Source organism: Labrus bergylta, chromosome 18 (assembly GCF_963930695.1).
Source record: "Labrus bergylta chromosome 18, fLabBer1.1, whole genome shotgun sequence".
Taxonomy (NCBI): domain Eukaryota; kingdom Metazoa; phylum Chordata; class Actinopteri; order Labriformes; family Labridae; genus Labrus; species Labrus bergylta.
Window position 1 is genome coordinate 3,051,416 of NC_089212.1, and position 26,239 is coordinate 3,077,654.

Here is a 26,239-nt window from a genome sequence, read left to right on the forward strand (position 1 = left end):
CTTCCCCCCCTGTTGTGCCAATGTTAAAGAGTTTTCTACCTGAGTCTTGATGTATTTATAGTTTTAAATGAGGGTGTGAGTGAGCAGAGCAGAGAAGAGAACAGCGGTCTCCCACGCAGAATGCATAACCCATCCATCTGGCCTCGGCGTTATCATTCCATCACAACCTGCTGCAGAAACACAACCTCCCACACACACTCACATTATGCACACTTTCTCTCACACACTCGCATTGCATATGCACATGGACACACGTTAGCATCATTCACTCGATCTTAGCAACACACAAGCTGCATTGTGATGCACCAGTAGAACAATTCAACACGTTACTGGACACAGCTTTGTATTGTCAGTGAGTTCACACAGCTTTCATTTCCTCTAACAAACCCAAACAAGAGAGATAAGTCCAGCAGCCTTATCGTGCTGAGGCTGGCAGTTCTAATGCAAATAGTTTGTGCCAATACTTGAAATATTTATGTACAAATTGAAAAATGTTCATGTCAAAGGGTTGAAACCCGAAACCAGCCTAATAATTTAATCAAGTATGAATGACTCTTTAGGCTGAGCTGGTCTGCTAAATGTAATCAATGCCATGAAAACGGAGGTTTTTTAAACATTAACATGATTATTTTTGTAAAAAAAAAAAAAAGGATATTATCAAAGAATGATTTTTTAAGGGTTTTTTTTCAGGAGGGGGGGGTGCTTTATATGCCTTTTTAATAAAAAAAATGTCAGTGTTTTCTTAGTATCATTTTGAAGGAAGAATGTACGACTTTCTGATCCAGTAGATGTCACCCTTGAGCACCAGCATAAAACCAAAACAAACTGCTGTTTGGTGACACCTCCACTAATCTGAAGCCTCCGCTTTCCTCCAGAAACACACCTCCAACCCCTCTCCACTCACTGTCAAGTTATGAACTAGTACGCACAAAAATTAAGCACCATCAAGTGCAAGCGGTGGACAAAATTGTCCTTTGTTGCAGTTGCTTGTGGTCTGCATTGTTGTGTTAGCAGAGTAATGTTAGCGCTCTATAGTCAGCTCGTAGCTTCATATTGCACATAAATTGACACTGTATGATCGTGATCTAAACACACTTAGGTGACATCCAAATAAGCAGTGAGTAGGCTATGATAGTCTTCTTTTCTCCAGTCCTTGCCTTAAACAGCTTTATAGTCAAGGCCGTCCTGGACGTGTAATGGTTTTCTTGTGTTTGCTACTTGCTGACCTTTTACAGACATTGCGATCATTGCGATAACACTGTATTACAGAGATCTGATTCCTCCTGATCTATCTGGAATTCCAGGTTTTCTGATCTGAACATTTTTATCGACCAGCCCTTCATTACAATGGGTTTGTCGTAAAAAATAGATGAGACAACCCAGTGCCAGCTGGCAAGACTGAGAATCAGGTACCCAACACTCTGAGTAACAGAACACATGACAGTATCGCCTGAACGCAATGTCTTTAAGAAATCCACTTCTGACTATTTGGGAAAATAAATTGTGGTTAAATTATTCTTGACCGATGATCTCATTGAAGTAAGACCTGTGTTAATTGTTTATTTGTTGATTGAGACATTTTTGGCACAATTGTTGGAATATAAAAAAAGTGTTGTTTAGTTGTAAACATAACACAATGCTGAGCACATCATGAGCATTTAGAAAAGCTGAGTACAACACAGAACACACATCAGGACTTAATGTACAAGAAGTCCTGCCTTGCTATGCATTTCTCCCCCTGGCACATTCCTCACTATACTTTATAATAAAGCATGGGTGCCAAGAAATGTGCAGGGCACAGGAGCATGGGACAGAAATCTGTCAAATACAAGAGTTAAGACATGCTCTTGTTATTCCCTGCGGAGACATTAGCCGTGCTATTTGTGGGCCTCTGCAGGATTCCTGCCGTTGTATCTTTCTTGGAGAGTTTACGGGGCCCTGCCTGGCACGGTCCCCTCTCTCTGCCCGGCCCACCGTTTATCCCCCACAACTATTTTTAAAATGGCTGGAATTCAATCAAAACATTAACTTTCTGCTCAATCCTTTTAAAGCCCAGAGCATTGCTGTGTTGTTTTCCTTTCCACATGCCGAGTGATGAGATGGGTATGAGGGGAGGAAGAGGTTTTTTTTTTTAATTTTCATGAAATAACTGCAAATGGAGCAGGGAGAGGTTGTGATGTTTGCGAGCACGGAATAGTTGTGTTTTTCCTTTCTGTGTTTCGCCCCTTTTCAAGTGAACATCTTTACATTCCTGTCCTGGTGGATCCACGTGGCTTTTTATAGGGTGATAAAGAGTGGAAGCAGGCAGAGGGAGATTGACAGCTCTGTATTGTCGACAGCAGGTTGGGTAAATAAAATGAGAAAGAATAGAGGTGAACTGAAATGGAGCGCTTATAAAACTCCTGCCTGCTGCTTTCCTGAAACTTCAACTGCTTCCAACAGTTTGTATTTTGCAGGAGTTGCTTAGCAACCAGCCAAAACCCATTGGCTGGACACAGTAAAGTAGAGATAATGCTCAAGTGCTATCTAATAGATATAACAAGCTATACTGATAAGCCTAGCTGGACACTGGTATCAGCACAGGAAGACCAAAATGTAAGCCTGTCACTATAAGCTGAACAGGGAAGTGCTCCTATATATCTCGACCTGACATCACACATTGTAATTATTTAGATTCATTGTTACAGAAATCCTGTCTCCCTTTGATATAGGGGAAGCATTACACTGGGCAATGAAAGGAGGCTCTGCTTTTCTCAAACGGATCCAGAGATGTCGGATGCATTCAATTTTGAATTGTCAATTCAGCTTAACACCTCCCCAGACACTTGGCAGTAATTGAATATTTATTTCTATAATTGCTTCAACTCAGTGGCTGGGAATCGTCCTCTGGAGTGTGGTTGGTCGATTGAACAGTAACACTAATGGAAGCAAATTAGAAGAGCTGCATACAGCCGCTCGTCTTGTGTAACTCTAATACACTGAGCTGCTTTTTATCAATGACCTGCAGGGTCGAGCCTGACCAATATTAACAGGTCAATATGTGCTGATAACAGATACATTGATTTCAGAGTGTTTGATTTTAAATATGTGCTGTTCTGAAAACTTCTTATAGAACTTATTAATGCAAAGACAAATGTTTTATCTGATTTAAAAAAATAAACTTTGCTTCTAGAGTTGATACCAGTTCTATTGTAGACAGTAGAAGTGTTGGGAAATGTATGATAACATTATATATTGATTATTAGAGTAAGGTGCCCTAGCTAGAGTTGTCGTGATAATATTCTAATAAATAATCAAACAATATCAATACTCGTTTCTATGGAGCCCCTAAAGTCCCACAAAGTTCAACTTTTTTTATTTTATTTTTTTTTAACTTTTCCAGACTTCAAGGGCTTTGTCATTTCAAAACCAAGGCAAAAAATAGGCACCCAATACTTTTTTTCTTCAATAACCCCAAAAATTGCAAGCAACTCCTATACACCGTCTAATTTGCAAAAAAAAAAAAGTTTTTTATTTTTATATTTTGGCAAGGTATTTGCTTTCACACTTGCACAACACTCCTGGAAACTTTTTTTTAGGGTGAGCTGCATGTGTGAACGTAGACAGCTTAATACCTCACTCCGACTTTACATTTCCCTGCCAGCCCCAAAATAAATGTTCTACATGAAGATGAGGTGAGCTGACGTGAGAACACAGCAGGAAATATTCCGGAAAATTCACCTTGAGCAAACAGGGTTTATATCCTGCGACCGGTGCATGATCATAGGCTGTACAAACAGGACTGATGCAAACTTGCACCGCAATAAAACTGCCTCATTATGTGTTCTGTTTGCTCCTTTGTTGAGATATGAATGTGTGGAACAACACATGTTAGTGATATCAAGGCAATAGGCTTATTACAGTGTCAGGCTCTGTTTCTTTTTCCGTCACATTTGTATAATTTATTTTATTTTGATATCTTTCCTCCTGAGATCTCCCTTTCAACAGGGATAATCTCCTGCTGTGAGGAGCACGTGTGAACAAGAAACTCAGGAAGATTTCAGGGTCAGCCAGCTGTGCATAATGAAAAATGGCTTCAGTCCGTGTATTTAGGTTTCACTTTATATGCTGATTTGAAAACTTTCTGACAGAACATAGAAAGCTGAGAGCCAGTGAGAAGATTCACCACACACAAGAAAGCGTAATTACTTTCTTTTTTAAATTGAATTACATACTCAAACAAACAAGACATTTCCCCTGCATGGTGTCACCAGGTTTGTCACTTGTTTGTCACAAACCTGATGAAGCCATGCAGGAGAAACAAGCTGTTTATTTGACTATGTAATGAAATAAAAATAAGTAATTCAGCCTTCTTGAGTGCACTGAATCTTCTCACTTGCTGTCAGGATGAAGTTTCCTGACATCACTTGCACCAAATAACGACTGACCGTGCTTATAAGAACTTATAATGCATTTGCCTGTGGCCTGTATTGGCCTGCTTTTACAGTAAAATTTAAACCTGTTTAGAAGTTGTTGGGAAAGTAAAACATAGTCAGATATTGTTTAATAAAGTAAATTATTTGTATCTTTGTTATGTTGAGCAGTGCACAATAACAAGTTGATTTTCTTTTATAGCTCAGAAATCCTCCATCAGCTGTCCTATTGGTGATCAGTCTCATCAACACATGCTAATAAACCAGCCTCATTGACTCCTCTACATGCTTCTTTGGCTGGCTTTCCTTCAAGAAAGAAACAATTGTGATTCAACATGATTTCACTTCTTCACTTCATAACCGACGGCGCTTCTCACCGTCACCAGGGCAACATGCATTCTGTATTTATCCTTCCTCCACATCTTGTGTAATGAGCTGTTGTTGAAATGACAGAAAAAGGAATAATATGTCACAAAGACTTCCAGTTAGTTAATAAAACGTTTGCTTCATGCCTGTAGTGAGTCTGAGCGTTGCAACAGAGGGTTGGCTTTGTGTTTCACACGGCAACTGTTCCTTTCTTTTTTGTACACTTAACATTTGTATTATTTATTCTAATGAGAAATCAAAAACATCAGCATCATTGCCAGACATATTGGCTACCTAAGCTGTACAATTCACAGGGTGTCTTTGAACAGTATTTCATAATAAGCATGTTAATCAGAGACAGTGAAAAGGAGCTAAACAACATTTAAAGCTGTTAGAATGCATGAGGCGAACCACCAAACACCTTATTCTGTCAAATATTGTTCTCATGTTGACCATTTTGCAAGTCCTTTCTCAGTCATACCACATGGAAACTGTTGGTGGTCCATCAAACTGAAATCTCTCCACATGACAGACTTCATCTTTTGAAATAGTTTTCACACGTTGCATGTGCCAGAAAACTGAACACACCTTCTGAAAGGAAAGCTTTACATGTGAATGTCCCAGCTGTGTGCAGCGGTTCTGCCTCTGAAAACAGTCAAACCGTTCGCCCTGCGATGGCTGAATCGTCTGACATAGGCGGCAGCACCGATGTGTTCACCCATCGAGAGGCCTGAGGCATGATGTGGTGTCATGGTTTACCTGACCTGTTCTCCTTTTGAAAATCAGCGGGCAGGTGGTTGTGATCGTTTTCATTCTTCAAGAACAAAAATGAGCCAAATTGATCAAACCTCATTTTCACTAGCACTGAAAAGATTTCAGTCTGCTGTGGTGAGTTGCTATGAAACGACGATAACAGCAATAAATCTAATACTAAAGAAATACACAAGTGTTCATTTCTCATTAGAACTCAGGTCTTTATGAAAATGAAATGTTTATGCAACTAAATACATGATTTATTAGAGTTATGAAAATGTTATCTGACATATATCACTGCTAATTGATGCACAGTGACAGCTTCCTCTCATGCGTCTCTGACCTACAGTCTAACTCTTGGCATCACACTGGGATGGAGTTTTAAGTGATAGTCAACACAAGGTCAACATGTCCTTCGTCCTACTTATCGACTTCAAATGATATTTGGAATTAAAGTAATTATACATATGTCTCAAACTTGAAAAAGGAGTAAGTGAATAGAAAAAAAGAAGAAGCAGCACCTGTGGTTTGTGCTGTAGTTTGTCTTGTTTCCGTTCTAGCTTGACACCCACGGTGTCACAATAATGCAGCTGACGCACGACGGCATCTTTAAAACTGAACTCAATGAATCACTGAGACTTTATGGGCCTGAAATATGTATCAACTAGTCCTGCGTGATATGAGAAAAACATGTGATGTGATGTTTTCAAATGAATATGAAAGAGTAAATATTAGCTTAAGCGTTTCTGTCTATCTCTTGATCTTCACCACAACACCTGTGTTTGCAACACCTCCCTCCAGAAACCAACAGAAACCACAAATCTTTTTTCTTTCGTTACTAAATTGGTACATATTAATTTGAGGATTGCTTATACTTAGCTTGAGCTTCATCTTACTGCATCAAAGCAATGTTAAGCATGGCTATTTTACCTACATCCAATAGTTAAAATGTTCACACACAGAGTGAGGCTGCATGAGGTTAGCAAAAACATAATCCATCCTACATTTCAGCAATGATAAAATGATTTTGTTTTACTCGTAAATACTCACCCTAACAGAAAGAAATCATCATGTTTATAGTTACCTATTTCAAAATGTAACAACCCCCTTCCTTCACTTTCTTAAAATGGCTAACCATTTAGTTTTGTGATGTTAACGTCATGGGTGGGCCAATCAAACTTAAAGGTTAGATCAGAAATGTTGGACTTTTATTATGCATACGAGGAGCTGCCACTTGTTAACTAACTTTTTTTCAGTCAGCTGAAAATGCTGATCAGATCCACGCTGAGGATGGGAATGTTAGCGATGAGGCTAGCTCTATCGCTACTGATCCAATACGCATGCACTGATATAATTATATGGCATGATCTGCCTTTCAGGGGCCCAGACATTACTTTGGACGGACCTGCCTGAAAACATGAAATAATTGTTTCATTTTTATTGTGAAAAATACAGAGGTCTGTGATGTTTATTTCCAAAGCTTGTACCATAATAATGAGGAGCAAAATGAATAGCTCTCTCACAGTATGAGATTGATTTTATCTTTTGTTTTTATACTAGCTGTTGCATAAGTGATATTTTTGCTGTTAATCATGTGTCAAAACGTACAATATACTGCACTGTACACATGGTATTACCTGCAGCTGGTATGGTTGTCATTCTTTGTCAGATGAATGCAGAGCAGCAGCAGTAGCAGAATGCTGCCTCAGAGGAAATGACTTGCACACAGGGACTGACTTCATGACACAGTGAAATAATCTGCCAGCCCTGGGGTGTGGTGGATCATTTCCTGTATTGTCATGCTCGTAGGGAGATCCTTGTGCGTGTGCATGTGTGTACAACCGCTCTCCACCCCCCAAAGCATGTGTATTTTTTTTCCCTTAAATAGTAGTTTTGTGTGAGGTCAGTCCTTTAATGGGTAAGGAAGGGGAAGTTGATATGATGAAACAGAGTGTGCAGCGCGCTGACTGCAGCCGAGCGAAGAATGATGGAGAGAGAGCAGAAGGAAAAGGCAGATAAGAGGGAGAGAGAGAGAGCAGAAGGAAAGGGACAAAACCGGTACAGAATTAGAAGTGAGGGAAACGTGAAACAGACTGTGCCATCCTGTCTAGTGCCATAAAGATAGGGGAACAAGAAGAGAGGGAAAAAAAGACAGAAACCAGTTCAGACCATTGGGTGAGAGTGGGGTTCTGGTGTTCTCTGCAGGCTGGGTCCACTGTTTCAAAGGGCTCCTCATTGACCGTTCAGGAATGTGTGTCTGACAAAAGTTGATAGATGACTTCCTTACTCTTACACACTGTAACAATTAGGGGTTTTGCATCAGTCTGTCTTTTGCTTATTTAATGCTTTCCCCACATTGCCCCCTGGTCAAACGACATCTCATTATAAAATCCCTGAGTGCTGCAGTCAGTCAGCTGCTTTTCAGTTGACCTAACATGCTGCTGAAGAGCTGCAGTCCTGTTCCCAGCCTCCATTCCTGTTTTGGCTGCTGTGCCGAGAAGTTGACATAGTGGAAAATATGGCCAATTTTAACGACACATTTAAAGACTCAAGATCCTGAGATTTATTTTTAGCTCTGACACTGACCGAATATTGTAAAGGGAAATCAGGAAAGCTGCACACACTGAACGGTCATTTGAACCTCCACAGCTAAAGTGACATTTGATTATAAAAGTTCAACAACAAATGCAGGTTATGTTAACCATTAGGCATGCTTTATTGTTCTCTGGTAGGGAGTCACTTTTATTTGAAATATATATGTCTTTAATTCAGAAAGTAAATTCAACATACAGTCAAATGTCAACTCAAAATATAAAATATAATTTTAAATACAAAAAATAACTGGATAATTGTGACGAGCAATTTTTCCACAACTTATGTGTGACATTTTTATGGACAATTATTATGACCCAACAATACTGGGTTGTTAAGGTTGCTACGAAATGTTTAGACATACTTCTTCTTACTGTGGGCCGACTCGTTATTTGCTCAGAATCTTAGAAATGTGAAGCGTTTTTTCCATTCATTTGATATTTTTAGAAACTCTAATCTGATGATTAATAACATTAGCTGTCATACCATTTCTTGTCAGCTGGTCATACCCCCCCCCCCCCCCCCCAAAAAAAAAAAAAAAGACGGTTGCTAGGCAGCGTACTGAAGAAATCCAGTGACCATGATTGTGATGAAAGCTGTTTTTAGAAACGTCCATATGTACTGTTTGGAGGTGACTTATTCTCTCTTACAGACTGATGTCACAGTAACAGAGTGTTCATCATTCAGTCAGCAGATGAATATCACTGAGTGAGTCGAATGGACTGCAGCTGATAGAAGAACTACTCATCCTGTCTGTCTGTCTCTCTCTCTCTCTCGCTCTCTCTCTCTCTCTCTCCAGAAACAACACCTGGTACTTAGAATCTTTTTCTTTGCTTGTTCTTTATTTATCAAGTCTGTCCACTTCACAACACTTGAATGAAACTTTAGTGCGAAGCTGTAACCTTTGATTCAGACATTCTGTGTGGTGGCATTGATATTTAACTGTTTATGTCCAATGAAGTGGTGAGAAGATGTACAGAATATAAACATCATAAACAATATAAACTGATTTATGCAGTTAGGTTTGTTCAAGAGTCTGAAACGATACGCTTTGATTATGTTTTCAGTGACACTGTTGTTAAGAGGTCCGGATAAAAATTGATACAGCATAGAATCAAAATATTTCCTGGCAATATTATATCGTCTCATGGCGGCCAAGTATCGATCGATATTTTTATTATATTAATAGCAAATATGCTTTTTTAAAATTTTAATTGCTGCAGGGGTTTTCACAATTTATTTTGAAGAAGTTTCATTGCTGAAAAGGTGAAATTTTACAGTCAACTATACATGTTTGTGTTCAGTCATGTTTGATTAGACTGAAATAACAACAGTTCAGTTTGTGAGGTGCATGCAGCCTCTCACAGGGTTTTACTTTCATCACAGTGTTGGTCAGTCTGTGGGCCGGACTCTCATTGTGTCGACATAAAAAGACTATTGGAGATGAATAGACAGAGAATTTTTTTTATTATTTGACTAAACAATTCTTGATTTAGTTTAGTGTTGTGGAAATAATATGCAGTTAAAAAAAGTGAAATCACAATTTATTGTATCACAATTTCTCAGTATATTGCAAAATATTTAAAATCGCAATAATATCGTATTGTGACTGAAGTTTAGGGATAATATCGTTGAATGTTATTTAGCTGTAACACATTTCCTCGTGACTTGTATGATATGCAATGCGCCGATATGCTTCTCACCTTCAAGGCCATCCACAACCTCGCTCCGCTTTACATCTCTGAACTCCTGCACATCAACATACCTACTCGCACTCTCAGGTCTTCTTCCATTCAACTCACTGCACCACCCGCCCGCCACTCTCTCCATTTTCAAATCTCATCTCAAAACACATCTTTTTAAACTGATCATCCTCCACCCGGTCTCATAACTCCTTCACATCCTGTACATTTGTGTTTTTTGTGTTTTTAATGTTAATTTTATGGTTGTGTTGTTACTTCGTTGTTTTTATCTCTGCTCTGTAAGGTGACCTTGAGAGTTTTGAAAGGCGCCTTTAAATAAAATGTATTATTATTATTATTATTATTATTATTAATGTTTAAACCATGCATTCTTGTATGGGGTGGCTGTGGCTCAGTTGGCTGGATGGTCGGGGGTTCGATCCCCAGCTCCCGCAGCCACACGTCCGATATGCCCTTCGGCAAGTTGCTCCTGCTGCTTCGTCGGTGGCGTTTGAATGTGTATGAATGGGATTAGTTACTTAAGACTGTCCATTTAGTTCCATTTAGTTAAGTCCATTTACCATTTTACCATGTATGCAGTATGTCCAGCGCTAGGATCAAGACTAGCATTGAATATGCTGAAGTTAATCACAACTGATGACATATGTTGATACTTGAAGCTGTGCATGTTAGCATTAGTCTTGTTACCAGTGAGGGAATGCTGATAATTAGAGAAGACAAACTTAACTGCTTCATCACTGACTACTTGTCATGTTTCAATGCACCACAGTGTTTGGCAGTTATGACCCAACATTTGATGATCAATGCACACTCCTCCATGGCTAAAATGTGTCACCACTTGCACATGTAGCGCTCACATCCTGCTGGTGGTGTATTCTTGAAAACAGGGACGAGAGTACGGGAACACTTTAAAATGCTGTGTGATTGTGCAATTTGTGAAATAATATTCTCTGATAATAACAATGCATAGTTTATAGCTGCATCATGATATCACACAGATTTTTTTAGACCAGAGTTTTGATTTACTGATGACCACTTTACAAGAGGCTGAAACCTTTCTGAATGAACTGTAGAGACCAGATAGCGCTGTGAACAATTCTTACTTCTAACACCCTCGTCATGTCCACAGTCCTTGAATAATATGTTTTTTGCTGATGTTGCCATAAATCACTCTGCACCTCTCTGTGTTGTGTACCTGAGTTTGTTTGAATTAACAACAGCTGTGCTGCTGATCTGATATTGTAAATGTCTTTCCTGCCCACTCATGAGAATTTGATATCATGGAGTTTATAACCATCACCACTTTTAACTTTCAATGCACCAAAGCCTGAAAATATGTGTGGAGGATGTTGCACTTTGATCCCTGTTTTTCTGCGCTCACGACTGATGATTGATTGTTCTTTCTTTCTGTGTAGGACTCCATCAACGCTCTGGTCTTAGACTTGGACTACCCCGCACTACGCAAGAACAAAAACATTGAAACCTTCTTAAACAGATGTAAGTCTCCATGTTCAAGAAGAGGAATGGAAATGTGTCTTCTTTACAAGTTTAAATTCTGTCTACATTTATTCTTTGTCGTCTTTATTCTCAGATGAGAAAGTCATACGACAGACTCGTGACCTCCAAATGAAGTCTGAAGACTTTGACAGAGTCAAAGTGATTGGTCGAGGGGCGTTTGGGGAAGTCCAACTGGTGAGAGTTTGTTTCATTTTCATGTTTCTTCACCTGATCATAAAAAAACCAAAACATAATTAAAGGTTCTATATGTAACTTTTTACATGTAGAAATCGTTTTTTATCGCCCATTAATAAGTGAATGGTTAACTGATGTGAAAAAGTAGATGTTCACTGTCTATCTGTGTTGGCTGTATAACATTATTACTTGGGTCGAATTTTCTGCGAAAGCTCCAGGAAGTGATGTTATATGGGCGTTCTCGACATCCTCCTCACCCCACTCCGCTTACACAGATCAACAGTTGTGCCTGCTGAGACTGTCGTTTGTAGGATGGAGAATGAACCAAATATGGAATCTGTTAGTACAAATAAACGACCGGCCTCGAGCACAACACAGACTCCTTCACGTGTGTATGACCACTAACCTCCTCTGTAAACATTATGTTGGTAAATATCCAGTGTTTCCGGCCGATGATGAAAGAGCACGCCAGCGAGAGCGAGCAACAGGTTACTGGTGCAGTTTGCTTTATGGCCTTTGGTGTCACTACAAACTCAGTATTTTTGAAAGCTACATATTGCCCCTTTAACATTCAAAAATGTTTACTGTTAAATGTGGAAATCCCAGCCTTGGTTTTCTGTAAAACTATCACAAAATGTGCTGTTACTGATTAAAGGGAGAGTTTTCTGTCCCTCTTTCTTTAGTCGAAGCCTGTGAGGACCTGTATGTACTGCACAGCATTGTGTTGAAACTATCCAATCATCAGTCATGTCAATCAAAATGACATTTAAAGGCTTTATGTGATTTTTTGATCCAGCAGATGTCGCCCTTGAGCACCAGCATGAAACAAAAACAACTCGCGCTGCATTGTTGTGTTAGCATGCTAATGCTAGCGATCTTTATTATGCTGGTATCTTCACACTGCATGTAAATTTACCTGAAATGAGCGTGATCTAGAAACACAGTTAAGCAGTGAGTACAGTATGTTATTCTTCTTTTCTCTAGTCCCTCAATTAAACAACTTTTATACGTGAGGGGAGGAGTCAGCTGGCCGTCCTGGCGATGTAAACAAAGTGAAGATAGGACTCTGAAAACTCTGAAAACATCACAGACAGTGGGACTCGGGTGTTACACCCATTGTAGACAGTCATGACTCACAGAGTTATTTTAAGAGGATATATTTGATTTATGTTATATTTAAGTGTGAAAAATCACATAGAAAGACTTTAAAGACTTGATATACCTTGTTTAGTGTAACCTGTGTTTTGCGATTTAGACCAAATCTGTCTCAGCCAAAATAAATGTTAGATTCCTTTTTCCTTTTTTTAACTCTCACCAACATTCAGGTCCGGCATAAAGCCTCTCAGAAGGTCTACGCCATGAAGCTACTGAGCAAGTTTGAGATGATCAAGCGCTCAGACTCGGCTTTCTTCTGGGAGGAGAGGGACATCATGGCCTTTGCCAACAGTCCCTGGGTTGTGCAGGTATGAAGTTTAAGCACCACCGACTTTACCTTTCTACTAATCTACAAACCAACAATACTCATAATTACGTTGAGCTTTGGCAGAGAGATAGGAGCTACCATGCTGATATATCTTTCAGTTAAACGATGGACTTGTTTGTTTCAGTTGTGCTGTGCCTTCCAAGACGAGCACTACCTCTACATGGTGATGGAGTACATGCCAGGAGGGGACCTGGTCAACCTGACCAGCACTTACGACGTGCCAGAGAAATGGGCCAAGTTCTACACAGCAGAGGTGGTGATGGCCCTGGATGCCATTCACTCCATGGGCTTCATCCATCGAGACGTCAAACCTGACAACATGCTGCTCGACCGACTTGGACACCTTAAGCTGGCTGACTTTGGAACATGCATGAAGATGGACCATGTGAGTTGTAACCCATCATTCAAATTGTGTGTGTGAGGAATTACTTTTTTCTTCTTCTTTTTTTTGACCTAAAAGACAAATGAGTCTGTTTCTCATAGATGTTTAGATGGTTATGGGAAAAGAATGGCTGAATATTTAAACTGTTCTGGAAACAAATGTATGCATGAAATGTATACCGGATATTGTGAACAAGCAGTAAGGAAAATATTTTTCCTCAAGTGGAGGACAGAACATGTAAATGTAAATATCTCTCTTTCTACCTACCTACCTGCCCACCTTCTTACATAAATACCTACCTACCTACCTACCTGTTCTGTCTGTCCTATCATCCTTCAGTTTCTGTTTATCTATCTCTGTCTATTCTATTTTCAATCTGTCTTTACTCAAAACGTTCCATCAATTTGACCATCTTTCAATCTCTATTTCTGTACCGACCTTTATGTAATTAATATATCACCTTTACTTTACATCTACTGTATCTGTATTTAAATGAATCTGTTTTATTTATTCAAGCAAGGTACACTTGCTGACTTGGGGGCTGGTGGTGCAGTGGTTAGTGCGCGCGCCCCTTGTTTGAAAGGCTGTAGTCCTCTAAGCGAGCGGTCCAGGTTCAAATCCGGCCTGTGGCTCCTTTCCTGCATGTCATTCCCTACTCTCTCTTTTTCCTTGATTTCGTACTCTTTCCAATCCTATCCCTCCATCAAAGGTACAAAATGCCCAAAAATAAAAAGCTCATTATGCAAGATGCTGACTCGAGGATTTGTGTTGCAGACTGGCATGGTGCACTGTGATACAGCAGTTGGGACTCCAGACTACATCTCTCCAGAGGTGCTGAAATCTCAGGGAGGAGACGGCTATTATGGAAGGGAGTGTGACTGGTGGTCAGTAGGGGTCTTCATCTTTGAGATGCTCGTCGGTAAGTCAATATGTAATGAGGTGTTTTCTGATGATATATTTGCATTATGAGAGATGGTTTTCACATGTTTGCTCTGTAAACACATGCTGGAATGATCTCAGTTGATTTCAATAATCCTTTGTAAAACAGATAATAATCTGTCATTTCTGCTAGGTGACACACCGTTCTATGCCGACTCTCTGGTGGGAACATACAGTAAGATCATGGACCATAAAAACTCCCTCAACTTCCCTGATGACGTGGACATCTCCAAAGATGCCAAGAACATCATCTGTGCCTTCCTGACCGACAGGTAGAGCGAGTGACAGACGTGTGCTGCAATATAAACACATTTTATATATATACACACACACACACACACACACACACACACATATATTAGGGGTGTAACGGTACACAAAAATTTCGGTTCGGTACGGTTCTCAGTTTTGAAGTTTCGGTTCGGTACATTTTCGGTACAGTAAAGGGACCTGATGCAACACTTTTTTTTCTTTATTAGGAACATTTAGAATTTCCCTTTTACACATTGGGCTAAGGCAGAATAAAATGAACTTATGCTGCATCCTTCAACCAAAAGAGTTTCCAATAAATAAAAGATATGAATGAAATAAAATATTTTAGAATGAAATGAAGTAATTAATATAGCCTATATGTAAAAATATTTCTTTTAAATTACACTGACACCTTTTAGTTTATTAAGCCAACCGTTTTTTGAATGCCCTTTGAGCACATAATAAACCTAATCACATTTGGGACAGTTTCATCGCAGAACTATTAATATTTCCCTCTGTCGATATAAGAATTTTAATGGCATTTGTTATGGCTTTGGTTATATGCAACTGTCCAAACCGACAGGACTCGAAGAATTAGTAATCTGCACAGTTTGCACAGTTTATGTTTGAACTTTTTTACAAGTTACTAACTAAAAGCTGTGTCCCATACCAGCGGCCGCAGCCTTCCTCCACCCTAATAGGTTGGTTTATTTTATTTTTAGACTAAAGAAAAACAAAGTATATTTCGCTCAGATTTAATCTACACATTAATCCAGTCATTATTTTTTACTGGAGAATTCAGGAATTAAAAATATGTTTTTCACATTAACCAGCCGATACAATTTTTTTCCCCAAATCTTTTTATTAAATATTTGCAGACAGTACAACATGATGTCACAAAGCAGTAGATCAGAGCATCTGCATAGAGTAAAACAAAAAGCTCCAACAGAAAAACAAGACAATAAAATAATAAACACCAATTTACCCTCCCAGCTTCCTAAGGTAGTTGTCCATTAGCGACTGTTGTAACATAGATACGTAAAGACACATATATATAAAAAAAATAATAATAATAATAAAAATAAAAAAATATATATATCAGGTGCCATGTCACCTTTTTCATCCCTGATGAGTTTGCACCCCTGATATATATAAATACATACATATACACAAATACATTCAGTTGCAGCCGATATTATTAACCCATTAATTCACAGTATGTTGTCGCTGTTCTGACAGACGAGCAGAAGCAGAACCTTAAAGTGGGGACTTTGGATAATGTTATTTTTCTGCTTGGCAACCTCTGGGTAAAGGACAATTCAGTGTCATCAGCGTGTTATTTAGCTGGGGATTTATTCTGGCTCATAGGTCAAACTGTTTGAAAAGAATATTTAAACACAAAGCACTGAAATAGATCAGTTGAGTCGTGTTAGTCGTGGGTCAGATTGTGGGACTCCAATAACCTGATAGTGCAAGACTCTAAAAGGTAGATTATTACACTGACAAACATAACAAACAGGAGCAGTTAAAGGTATAATATGTAGAACTGTATGACAATGTTTACATTCAAATATCTAAATTAATTAAAAATGAACTAAACCTGTTACACAGTTTTTGTTGTTGAGTACTTCCATCACCTCAAAAATTTCCAACAGTTATCAAAGCCAGAGAAATACTTACAATTACTATAAATACTATAATTTTATAGCTGTAACGGGACGTGTCTTGTCGCGGCAGCTGCCATGATGAGCCGCCATGACAGACCCGAAATGTTTATTGTTGCCCAAGAAACGCCAAATGTTACGTCAAAGACCGCTGCATGAGGAAGCGGGAGCTGCTACTGCTGCTGTACGTGCTGCTGTACGTGCTGCTGTGATAAAAACAACATTGGTAAACATATTCTCTAATGGGTTTCGCCCGTTCCTATTGAATAACTAATACGGTGGCGAAGCAGAGTGATTCACTCCCATGTTTCCCCGCCAGCCTCGACGTCATCTTTTGTTATTGTTTTGATTGAGAGCCCCCTGCTGGTGGATTTTACATACTGTGTGTTTAATAAAAGAAGAGTTAGTCCTGGCTCACACTGCAGGATAATCGGGCCGATTTGAGCTCCCATTCTTCCTTCCTGACAATCTCAGGGTCTCTCCCGACTCCAGGCTGCTCAGACCCGATTATCTGTTCAGATTATCTTACATATCTCACCCGATCTGCCCAGTGATCGTCAGGGACTCCCCGGTTTATTTCAAACATGTTTGATATTTAGAATTTAAAATCTTAACATTTATGTCATGAAAGGGTCCGGCAGAAGTTGTGTGTGACTGCAATATAATCACTAGAGACAAGGGAGGACTGTAGTCATGGCAACCAGCGGCAGGACACAACCCGGCGTTTTTTTTTTTTTTCTCAGTAGAGATCATCAGTGCAGCACTTTTCTGAAACTTGTATCCATATATATACACACACATATATATATATATCAACTTTCCTATATCCTACAACAACTTCCACCGACCGCCATCGTAAACGATTCAGTCGTACAGTGTGAGCTGACATACCACCCCGACTTTTATACAATCAGGGAAAAATCACACAGTGTGAGCCAGGCTTAAAGGAACAGATACACTACAATATAGTGCACATCAAACAGTGACAAGCAAAGCATTTACATCAGTTATTTTCAACAATCGTTAAGCGCCGACTTTAACTGCAATGGATCAAATTGAGCGAGCTGAAACACCTTCTGGCTGAACAAATACAGTAACCTCCTTTCTTCATCTGACATAGAAAACAAAACCTGGACTGTGACATTTCACAGAAAAGCTGACATCTCAGAGAATGATACAATACAATAGAGTCTAGACAGTAGAACAAAAACATTTCTCTTCTTCTCCCTCTCGATGATTAAAGGGAGGTGCGTTTGGGCAGAAACGGTGTGGAGGAAATCAAGCGACACCCTTTCTTCAAGAACGACCAGTGGACCTTCGACACCATCAGAGAAAGTTAGTATGACTACTATGTAACAAGCAGGAAACGATGGAATATGACGTTATTTATGAAAGTATAGCTCAAGATGTATTTACACAGCACGTCTGTCTCTTTTCCCAGCTGTTGCCCCTGTCGTCCCCGAGCTGAGCAGTGACATCGACACCAGTAATTTTGACGAGATTGAAGATGACAAAGGCGATGTGGAAACCTTCCCAACACCGAAGGCCTTTGTAGGAAACCAGTTACCCTTTGTTGGCTTTACCTACTTCAAAGAAGACCAGTGAGATATTCCTCCCTTCTTTAATTGTTTGATTCTTTCTGGACAGATTCTGGATCACACATTGGTATTCGGCTGTTTTCTTCACTTTGTGTTGATTTTGTTCATTTCCTTCTTTAGGTTACTTACTGCTTCCAACAATACCTCTGTGGCTCATGAGAATTCAAAAGGAGAGGTAGGTCATTTAACCCTTAAACACACAATAAAGGCCAGGTGCACCTTGAACAACTCCAGTAATACCTTCTGTCCCGATCCACTAAAACAAATAAAGAAGGTGTCGGCTTACACGACCACACGGAAACAGGCCTGTTGACATTGCGATCAGTCCGGCTTAATTCTGTAAAACATTCAGGATTAGCATGGAAATGACTCAGAAAGGGATTTCTTCTCTGATCCCACAATTTATTTGTACTTTGTTAGAATTTCAATGTTCTTAACTGAACTGAGAGACCTAAGCAGCTTTGGGAGTAAGAATTTAAGCTAAAAGCTAATCTCTCTCTCTCTCTCAACTAAACAGTCCAAACAATCTGCTGCTACTTTGGAGTAAGACAACAAAAGGATTTATTTGGAGTATTAAACTGTATACTGTATTTACTTTCAGGGTTAATAATTTGCTGTAAAGAAACCTTTCATCTTGAGGATGTTCAGAGATCTAGTCCCACTTGTTGAAAACAGAACTCACTGCACAAACTATAAGGATGTAAGAAAATATGGAAACGTATAGATATTTGTGGTTCTATGCAGGTGCCAACAGGGGCCAGTGCTCCTGTAACACGGAGCTTGGTCTCCGCTGTGGCCACCCCTCCAAAAGGAAGAGCCCCCTTAATAACACATACACAGTATTTGACTCACAATCTACTATTAAATACTGTTACTGAAACAAATATAAATCATGGTATTTAATGATGTGCGCTATTATTTGGCACAATATATATTTTTTAAAGCGATCATCTTTGTGTATTTTTCACCTGGGTTTAATGTTCCCCTCTGACAAAACAGCTGGCCCCAGTTTGGCCCCCCTCAGTTAAAGTGGTCTAGAACCGCTGCTGGTGAAAGGATCAGTGTTGGTATGTGATCTGTTCAGATTTACCCTCTTTTCTTTTTTTTTAAGCGACCTTTCCAGCAGAGGATAAACGGTCTGTTATAAACTGTGACTTGTAAGACTACTCTTGTCAGTATGTACAAGCCAATCAGAGAAAGAGTACACAGAGTCATCTCTTCACCATCCTATGAAATACTGCTAGAAAAAACAGACAATGTATTGAAAAAAGTGAAGGTACACAATTTCAACAAAGGAAGTGCATGTAAATTGTGTAGAATAACTCAAATCAAAAGGGTCTCATTCATGAAAGGACAAAGAAAAGTGCTGCAATTGAATTATTTTCATATCATTGAAATTTAGCAGAAATACCTACTGAGTATTGTCAGTCGATCAATGGTGTAAATCAGAAGTGGGTACTGTAAAATAAGTGTGTATATACCCTGCATTTACCCTACACTACACCACTGATGTGATCTGAGGATGGATAGAGAAAGAAAGCCACATTATCATGGTTTAAAGTATAAAGTCTCTGTGACAGGAGAGCAGCAGGTGCCATGTCCTGTACAAACTTTCATGCAACAAAGTGTCATAATGTGATGATATTTAAGAGGTTATTATACAGAGTATTTAATATCAAACAGTGCTTCAGTTTATCTCTGTTCAGTCTGAACACGTCTGCATTTAATCATGCAGGTATCAACAATCAGACGTAATGTTACCCCGCTTAGCTCTATGTTTGGTCCCAAAACTAAAGATATAATTCCCTGAATGCACGCTGCCTTGTTTGTGTGACACACACACACACCACGCCCTACTGGAAAGACACACACACACTCTGCTTAATAAACGGTGTGCATGTGTTATGTGTTCAACATTGTCATAGCTCAGACAAGACCAAAGAAAAGTGCTTTTGTAGATTAAAGCAAACTGGTTACTCACAGAAAGATTTCTGCTCAGTGTTTGTTTGTTGATGTAATGAGTTGGTGGTAACAACAATCAATGTCACTGAAATGATACAGACTGCTGTTCTTAGTTTCTTAAAAGCACTCTGTCTTGTGATTTGTCCTGCTTTTAAATGCACAGTTACATTCATGACTGGCTGAAGACTGGAAAAGTTTGATTGTTTGGTTCATCTGAAAAACGATCTGTGTCATAAATCTGTGATCAGACATGAACAGTGAGATTTCTGATCCGTTGCACAACTAAAACCTACTGATACGCAAGTTACATCTTCTGTTGACTATATTGTTTCTCAAAGACAAAACTGATTATGAATGAGTTGTCAATGTGCAAAGATTCAATCTGAGTTCTCATTTGCACATTTTGCAGTGCTGTGATGTCACAGATCTGATTTAGTCAACATAGTGAGCTCTTTTTTACTCATATTTGTGCATATGGTGATGTGTACTTTCATAAGGTCTAAAAAAAAAAAACTTCAGTATATCTCCATACAGTATGACCCAGAATCTCCACCAGATACATGTGTGTTGCATGTCAGCTCCCCTCGTCTGTTTTCTACGGCAGCACCGATCAGCTGATCGGGTCTTTACACAATCAGTGCAAGATAACACAATGATTGTTGTATAGCGCTGTATAAAACCCTTCTAAACACATCAACAAACGTATGTTAGGTCATTGTTCTGAACCGTCAGGAACGGAGTGTTTTATTCTCATAATAATGAAACGTTCTCTGGCAACATTAGAAGCCTTGTGTATCTGTTGCAGAGGGTTTCTGGACTGCCAGAGCTGAGACGCAGCACAGCCAAGGGAATCACACACACACAGAGACTAAAGAAAAAACTATCAGGGAGACGAACACATATCTGGTGGAATTTATCAGTTAGAATGTGTCAATCAGTGTTGGGCAGTAACGCATTACTAGTAAGGCGTAACAGTAATAATATTACTTTTACAAGTAACGAGTAGTGTAACGAATTACTAATGAAATTCCAGTTATAATATTCCAGTTACTCGTTACTACCTTACTGTTGTTGTTATTACCCCACTTCTGATTTAAAATGCAACAATCCCCAGATTCATTTCATCGCGCATGTCAGACAAGCAGGAAGGTAGTGAGCATCATGGTGGCCAGGTTTGCAGTTTTCTTGCTGAATTGGGCTTCATTTTAGGTGCTGAGGTTTTTTTTTGTCCATTGGGCTTATTTTGTCAATTGTTGTCATACAGACGTGGCAACCCTGGTTAGCTTGGAAGATGGAAGCGCTCATGTTTACATTCAGCGGCTAGAAATATTCCCATTACTTTAGTTTTCTCGAGAGGAAAGATGAGGAGAACATCGTTGTCAGATGTAGATTGTGTCCTGGTACTAGGTCTCTTTCTACTGCAAAAAACACAACCTCAAACCTCCTTAAGCACTTACATCAACAACACAACAACGTGAAGCTTGTGTAAATAAACCCCACCAACGAGCCCTCTGCGGCCGCGGACGATAGCTGTGGCCCTACAAAACAAAACAACCAAGACTGACAGACAAAGAGTAAGGTCTTTTACCTGCTTTTTGTAAAGTGTCTCCAGATAACACTTGTTATGAGTTGACGCTATACAAATACAATTTGATTGATTGATTGATTGACTGATTGACTGGATTTTAATCGTGGACATCTACAAGAGAAAAAGAACTAATGAAACGTGTGGCTTAATAAGAAAAGTAATATAACGAGTAGTGTAACATATTACTGTTGGCAGGGACTAATAAGTAATGTAATTATATTACTAAAAAGAGTAATAAAAGAGTAATGAGTAATATATTCCTTTTTTTCAGTAGCCCAACACTGGTGTCAATTTATATTGAACAGTACTCTAAAGTGATGCACATTATACATCTTAATTCCTGCTAATCAAAGCTCTGTAAACTCATGATCAAATAACTAAATAAAGGCGTGAAAGGGTCAGCTGTATCCACCAACTAAAGAAAGAGATGTATCCGAACATGACCAGCTCTGTGCAGCATTTCAGCTTTTGTGTGTTTCTGTTTTGGTGTTGTAGTCTCAGATTCTGCTCATTTTTGGTTCTCTCTCATCGATGTAAAATACTCTCTGGAGTCAAAGAAGCACAGAACGGCAGATAAACCGAGCCTATCGAAAGTAAACTTTGAACTTAAATGAGCGACTGTTTATTTTTACATTATGATATCAGGTGGTAAACTAAAAGATTATATTTAACAGCTTGTTATCTTGATCTGAAGTGACAAAGAAATGCTAAACTGCAGATTGAATATCAAATACTCCTGAATTTTAAATGTTTACTTTAACTCCAGAGAGACCTGTATCTGAAGTGAATGTTGATTTAAAGAAATAAGAAAACAACTGATCCCACTTTATTTTACCACAAAATCAAGATTGAGTTTGTCATTAAAGTTTTGAATGAGAGAACTTCAGCAGCAGGAATACAGACGTTGGTTTTTTTAGTCACTGTGTAGATACATTTCTGTTTTCTGTCCACAGTCGGCAGCACTGCAGAAGAAACTGCGCCTCCTGGAGGTTCAGATGAACAACGAGAAGCAGGTCAAAGATGAGATTGAGCACAAATACAGGTACAGTAGAGACATGACCTCATAGTGTTTTATGTTTAATCACTGACACACCTGAGCTTAGTATACAGCACATTCATAATTATTTTAATTTTTTGTTTTTATTTTGCAGAGCTGCCACATGCAGGCTAGACAAAATCTGCAAAGAGCTTGAAGATGAGGTGAGTAAATCAACATGATACAGCAGCCAACTACTGAATCCACAGCACAGACACCTGATAATGACAGAGAGATCTCGTCTGTTTTGGTTCTATCAGACTTTTTTTTTTTTATTGAAATTTTACATAAGATGTTTATACACATGAGCTTCAATGACAGAAACCTAAGACAGCATCCTCAAACATACAAACTATTTACAGATTGCCGTTGCCTTGATGAGGAAAACTATACATAAAATTTGAAACAAAGGCCAATTTACTGAATGAAATTATAATATGCATGTATGCACATATATATATATATGTATATATATACACACCCACCCATACACACATTTGCACACAAAATAAAAGCTACAGACACAGCTCAATAAATAAAACTAAAACAAATAAAAAAAACTATCTTTTTTTATCCGATTGTCCCAGCGCCCCCCTGGATGACCGTCCACCTTTTTAAAAAAAGAAAATTCTCTCAAACAATCAAACAGAAATAATGATATTCTGAGTCTTCAGTTGACCATGAAGTGGTTGAATGTCAATCTGTCATATTTATTGAGCTTCAGCTGGAGTGCACGCTGAATTCTAATAGCCATATTAAAATGTCTATTGGGGTTGGATTCATGTTAAGCCCCCAATTGGATTCCGAGGAATCATGTCCCATAAAGCCGGTTAGGGCCATGCAGCACTGTGAAACCAGCCGTATAGTCCATGTTGAACTAAGAACATGATGATTAATTGTTTTGTTTTTTTCTAGGTGAGCAGCAGGAAGAGTCTGGAGTCGAGTCTGAGGCAGCTGGAGAGGGAGAAAGCTCTGCTGCAGCACAAGAGCCTGGACAGCCACCGCAAGGCCGAGAGCGAGGCTGACAGGAAGCGCTGCCTGGAGAACGAAGGTGACATCAAACACACCTTCAAAAAAATAAATCAAATTACTTTTACTTTTCTTTTTGACTAGCAGAGACATTGATACAGAACTAATAGAATAGAATAGATGTTTATTGCCATTTGCACAGGAACAGGACAGTACAGGTACATTGGAATTTTTGTGCGTTTCTCCCTGAGTCAGCTTCTACAAATAAAACTTAAAATTATATAAAAAGAGTAGGAAAGTACAAATAATAAAAAATAAAAAAAAGTTGTAGTAACAGCTAAGTAAATTAAAATAAACTGTACAGAAGCTATACACTGTATTAAAGCAAAGATATAATACAAATAAATAATAAATGGGAACACTGTACAATGAAATGAAAATATAAATGTGTTTTCTTGTCTCTCCTTGTCTCTTATAAGAGATGCAGATATGTTTAAGGATCATAGTTTTCTTAGTTTTGTAAAGTCAACACATGCAGAGACACACTTTCCGTTGTCTGCTGATCACAGATTTTTTTTTTTTAAAGGCATCTTGTGAAGCATTGCCTTCTGCTTCATAGCTTTCTGTTTCTACAGACGTTAACAGACAGACTGATATCATGTGGATAATACTGCCATCACATGGACAAAGTCACTCCTAGATCATTTGCAAACATGCTCACTAGGTCTGTTAACCGGCTCCCTTTGATGAATTTGAAACTGTTGCTCTGTTCCTCAAACTTGTCCTTGATACTGAAATGCTGTTATACATTTTACACAATCATAGATTATTATTTTCAAACTCTGAAGATTTTAATCATCCATGTTGTTAACTAAATGAGAGAGCTCACTTTAACACATTGTCCTGTGTCCTTCTTGTCCTTGTTGTGCAGTCAACAGCCTTCGAGATCAGCTGGACGACATGAAGAAAAGAAACCAGAATTCACACATTTCCAATGAGAAAAACATTCACCTGCAGAAACAGGTCCGTCACTGAGTGCCACATTTATAAACTGCCACCCACATTTAAATAAAATGAATGAATATGGGGGTACTGGTAGCCTAGTGGTTAGTGAGCTCTCCCTATGTATAGTATTGTTCTCTAAGGGGGGGCGGTCCGGTTTCAAATCCGATCTCTGGTTCATTTCACATGTCATTCCCCACTCTCTCTGTAAAAGATTTGGGCCCCGTATATATATATAGAGAGAGAGAGAGAGAGAGAGAGAGAGAGAGAGAGAGAGAGAGAGAGAGAGAGAGAGAGAGAGAGAGAGAGAGAGAGAGAGAGAGAGAGAGAGAGAGAGAGAGAGAGAGAGAGAGAGAGAGAGAGAGGGAGAGAGAGAGAGAGAGAGAGAGAGAGAGAGAGAGAGAGAGAGAGAGAGTCCACAGCCACCATACTTGGAGCGCACGTTCTAAGCACCCCCAAAAATAAACCTTTACAGAAATGATGAATTTAGTAAGTCATATTAAATAATAAAAACTACAGAGTCAGATATTTTAGAAATATGTAAACTTTTCATTTTCTTACAACATTAAGTGCTTGTTTGGAAATGATGAGTAACAAACCAAAGTTGCACACTGATTCTGGATTCTTTTTCTTCTTCTCTTTTGTTTGTTTGTTTGTTTTTCTTGTCTCCAGCTGGAAGAAGCCAACACACTGCTGCGGGCTGAGTCGGAGGCAGCGACGAGGCTCCGTAAAACGCAGACGGACAGCAGCAAGCAGCTGCAGCAGCTGGAGGCCAACGTGCGCGAGCTGCAGGACAAATGCTGCCTGCTGGAGCGCAGCAAGCTGAGCCTCGAGAAGGAGTGCATCAGTATGCAGGCGGCGCTGGAGACGGAGAGGCGGGAGCAAAGCCAGGGCTCGGAGACCATCAGCGACCTGATGGGTGGGTGATGCACATATTTACAAAGTGTTCAGAAGAGTTTGCATTTATTGATGAGCAGATATGATGGCTGGTTGAAACAGCATGTCCAGACTTTTCTAATGCCTCTAAATTGATTGATGCACACCCTACACTCTTATTTGGTCAACTCACTTAAGATGTTTGAATAAATAATAATTCCTTCTGCTGCTTTAAGTCGCCGGTTGAGAGAAACCTAAAGCAGGCTGTGTTGTCTCGAGGATGTGCATTGAAAACGATGACTGAGTAGACTTTTTTGGGGGGGGGAGAAAAGTCCTACATGTCACCGTTATGTTGACCTTGTTCTTGCCTGAAGAGAGCGCTCACGTTTCTGTTCACTTCAGGAGCTCAGGGAAGCGATGGCAGCTCCATACGCGCATGCACAAGTTCAAGTGAAAATCATTCTTCTTTTAAACATGATCCGAAAACAGAAATGGGATTTTATTTCCAAAAGGCATTTGTTGTCCAACCATGCCACCAATTTGTCATCAAATTCCACCATGAAGTATTTCTGATAGAGTGACTAGTGTTTTACTAACTAATCGTGATTCCTGTTACAAACCTTGAATTAAAATGTGCTGTGTCAGCCGCTGTCTGCCACACAGCAGATTTGAGAGGGCCGCTAACGGTACCACCAGAGCACCGTGCTTCACAAATACAGAGGACAGCAAAGAGACTTTCAGGCCTCTCACTGCTGAATCCTTTCTGCAAACAACACACTATCTGTGTTTGTGTGTGAGTCAGGTTGAATCTAAATGAAAACAAACACATCTGATATAAGGAGATAAGAGGCTTAAACACATTCATAGAGAATAAAACAATGATCCTCTTCTTCCTGTGGACAGGACTTTAAATCAAACCATTGCTCGCTCTGTTCCAGCGGCTCAGTGTGCAACAGTAACTGACTGTGCT

General features: G+C 39.3%; 1 protein-coding gene across 2 annotated transcripts in view; it reads left to right on the forward strand.

The window, feature by feature from the left end:
- rock2a (rho-associated, coiled-coil containing protein kinase 2a) overlaps nt 1-26,239 on the forward strand; it is a 50,922-nt gene that overhangs the window by 10,592 nt on the left and 14,091 nt on the right. For both annotated transcript variants that reach the window (XM_065966185.1, XM_020643088.3), the window contains exons 2-15: nt 11,242-11,323; nt 11,418-11,518; nt 12,844-12,981; nt 13,126-13,386; nt 14,158-14,302; nt 14,456-14,594; nt 17,482-17,573; nt 17,680-17,839; nt 17,957-18,011; nt 22,340-22,428; nt 22,538-22,586; nt 23,338-23,473; nt 24,323-24,414; nt 25,066-25,312. In XM_065966185.1, the coding sequence (XP_065822257.1) occupies nt 11,242-11,323; nt 11,418-11,518; nt 12,844-12,981; nt 13,126-13,386; nt 14,158-14,302; nt 14,456-14,594; nt 17,482-17,573; nt 17,680-17,839; nt 17,957-18,011; nt 22,340-22,428; nt 22,538-22,586; nt 23,338-23,473; nt 24,323-24,414; nt 25,066-25,312 (1,786 nt within the window). The remainder of the gene's footprint in view (nt 1-11,241; nt 11,324-11,417; nt 11,519-12,843; nt 12,982-13,125; nt 13,387-14,157; nt 14,303-14,455; nt 14,595-17,481; nt 17,574-17,679; nt 17,840-17,956; nt 18,012-22,339; nt 22,429-22,537; nt 22,587-23,337; nt 23,474-24,322; nt 24,415-25,065; nt 25,313-26,239) is intronic.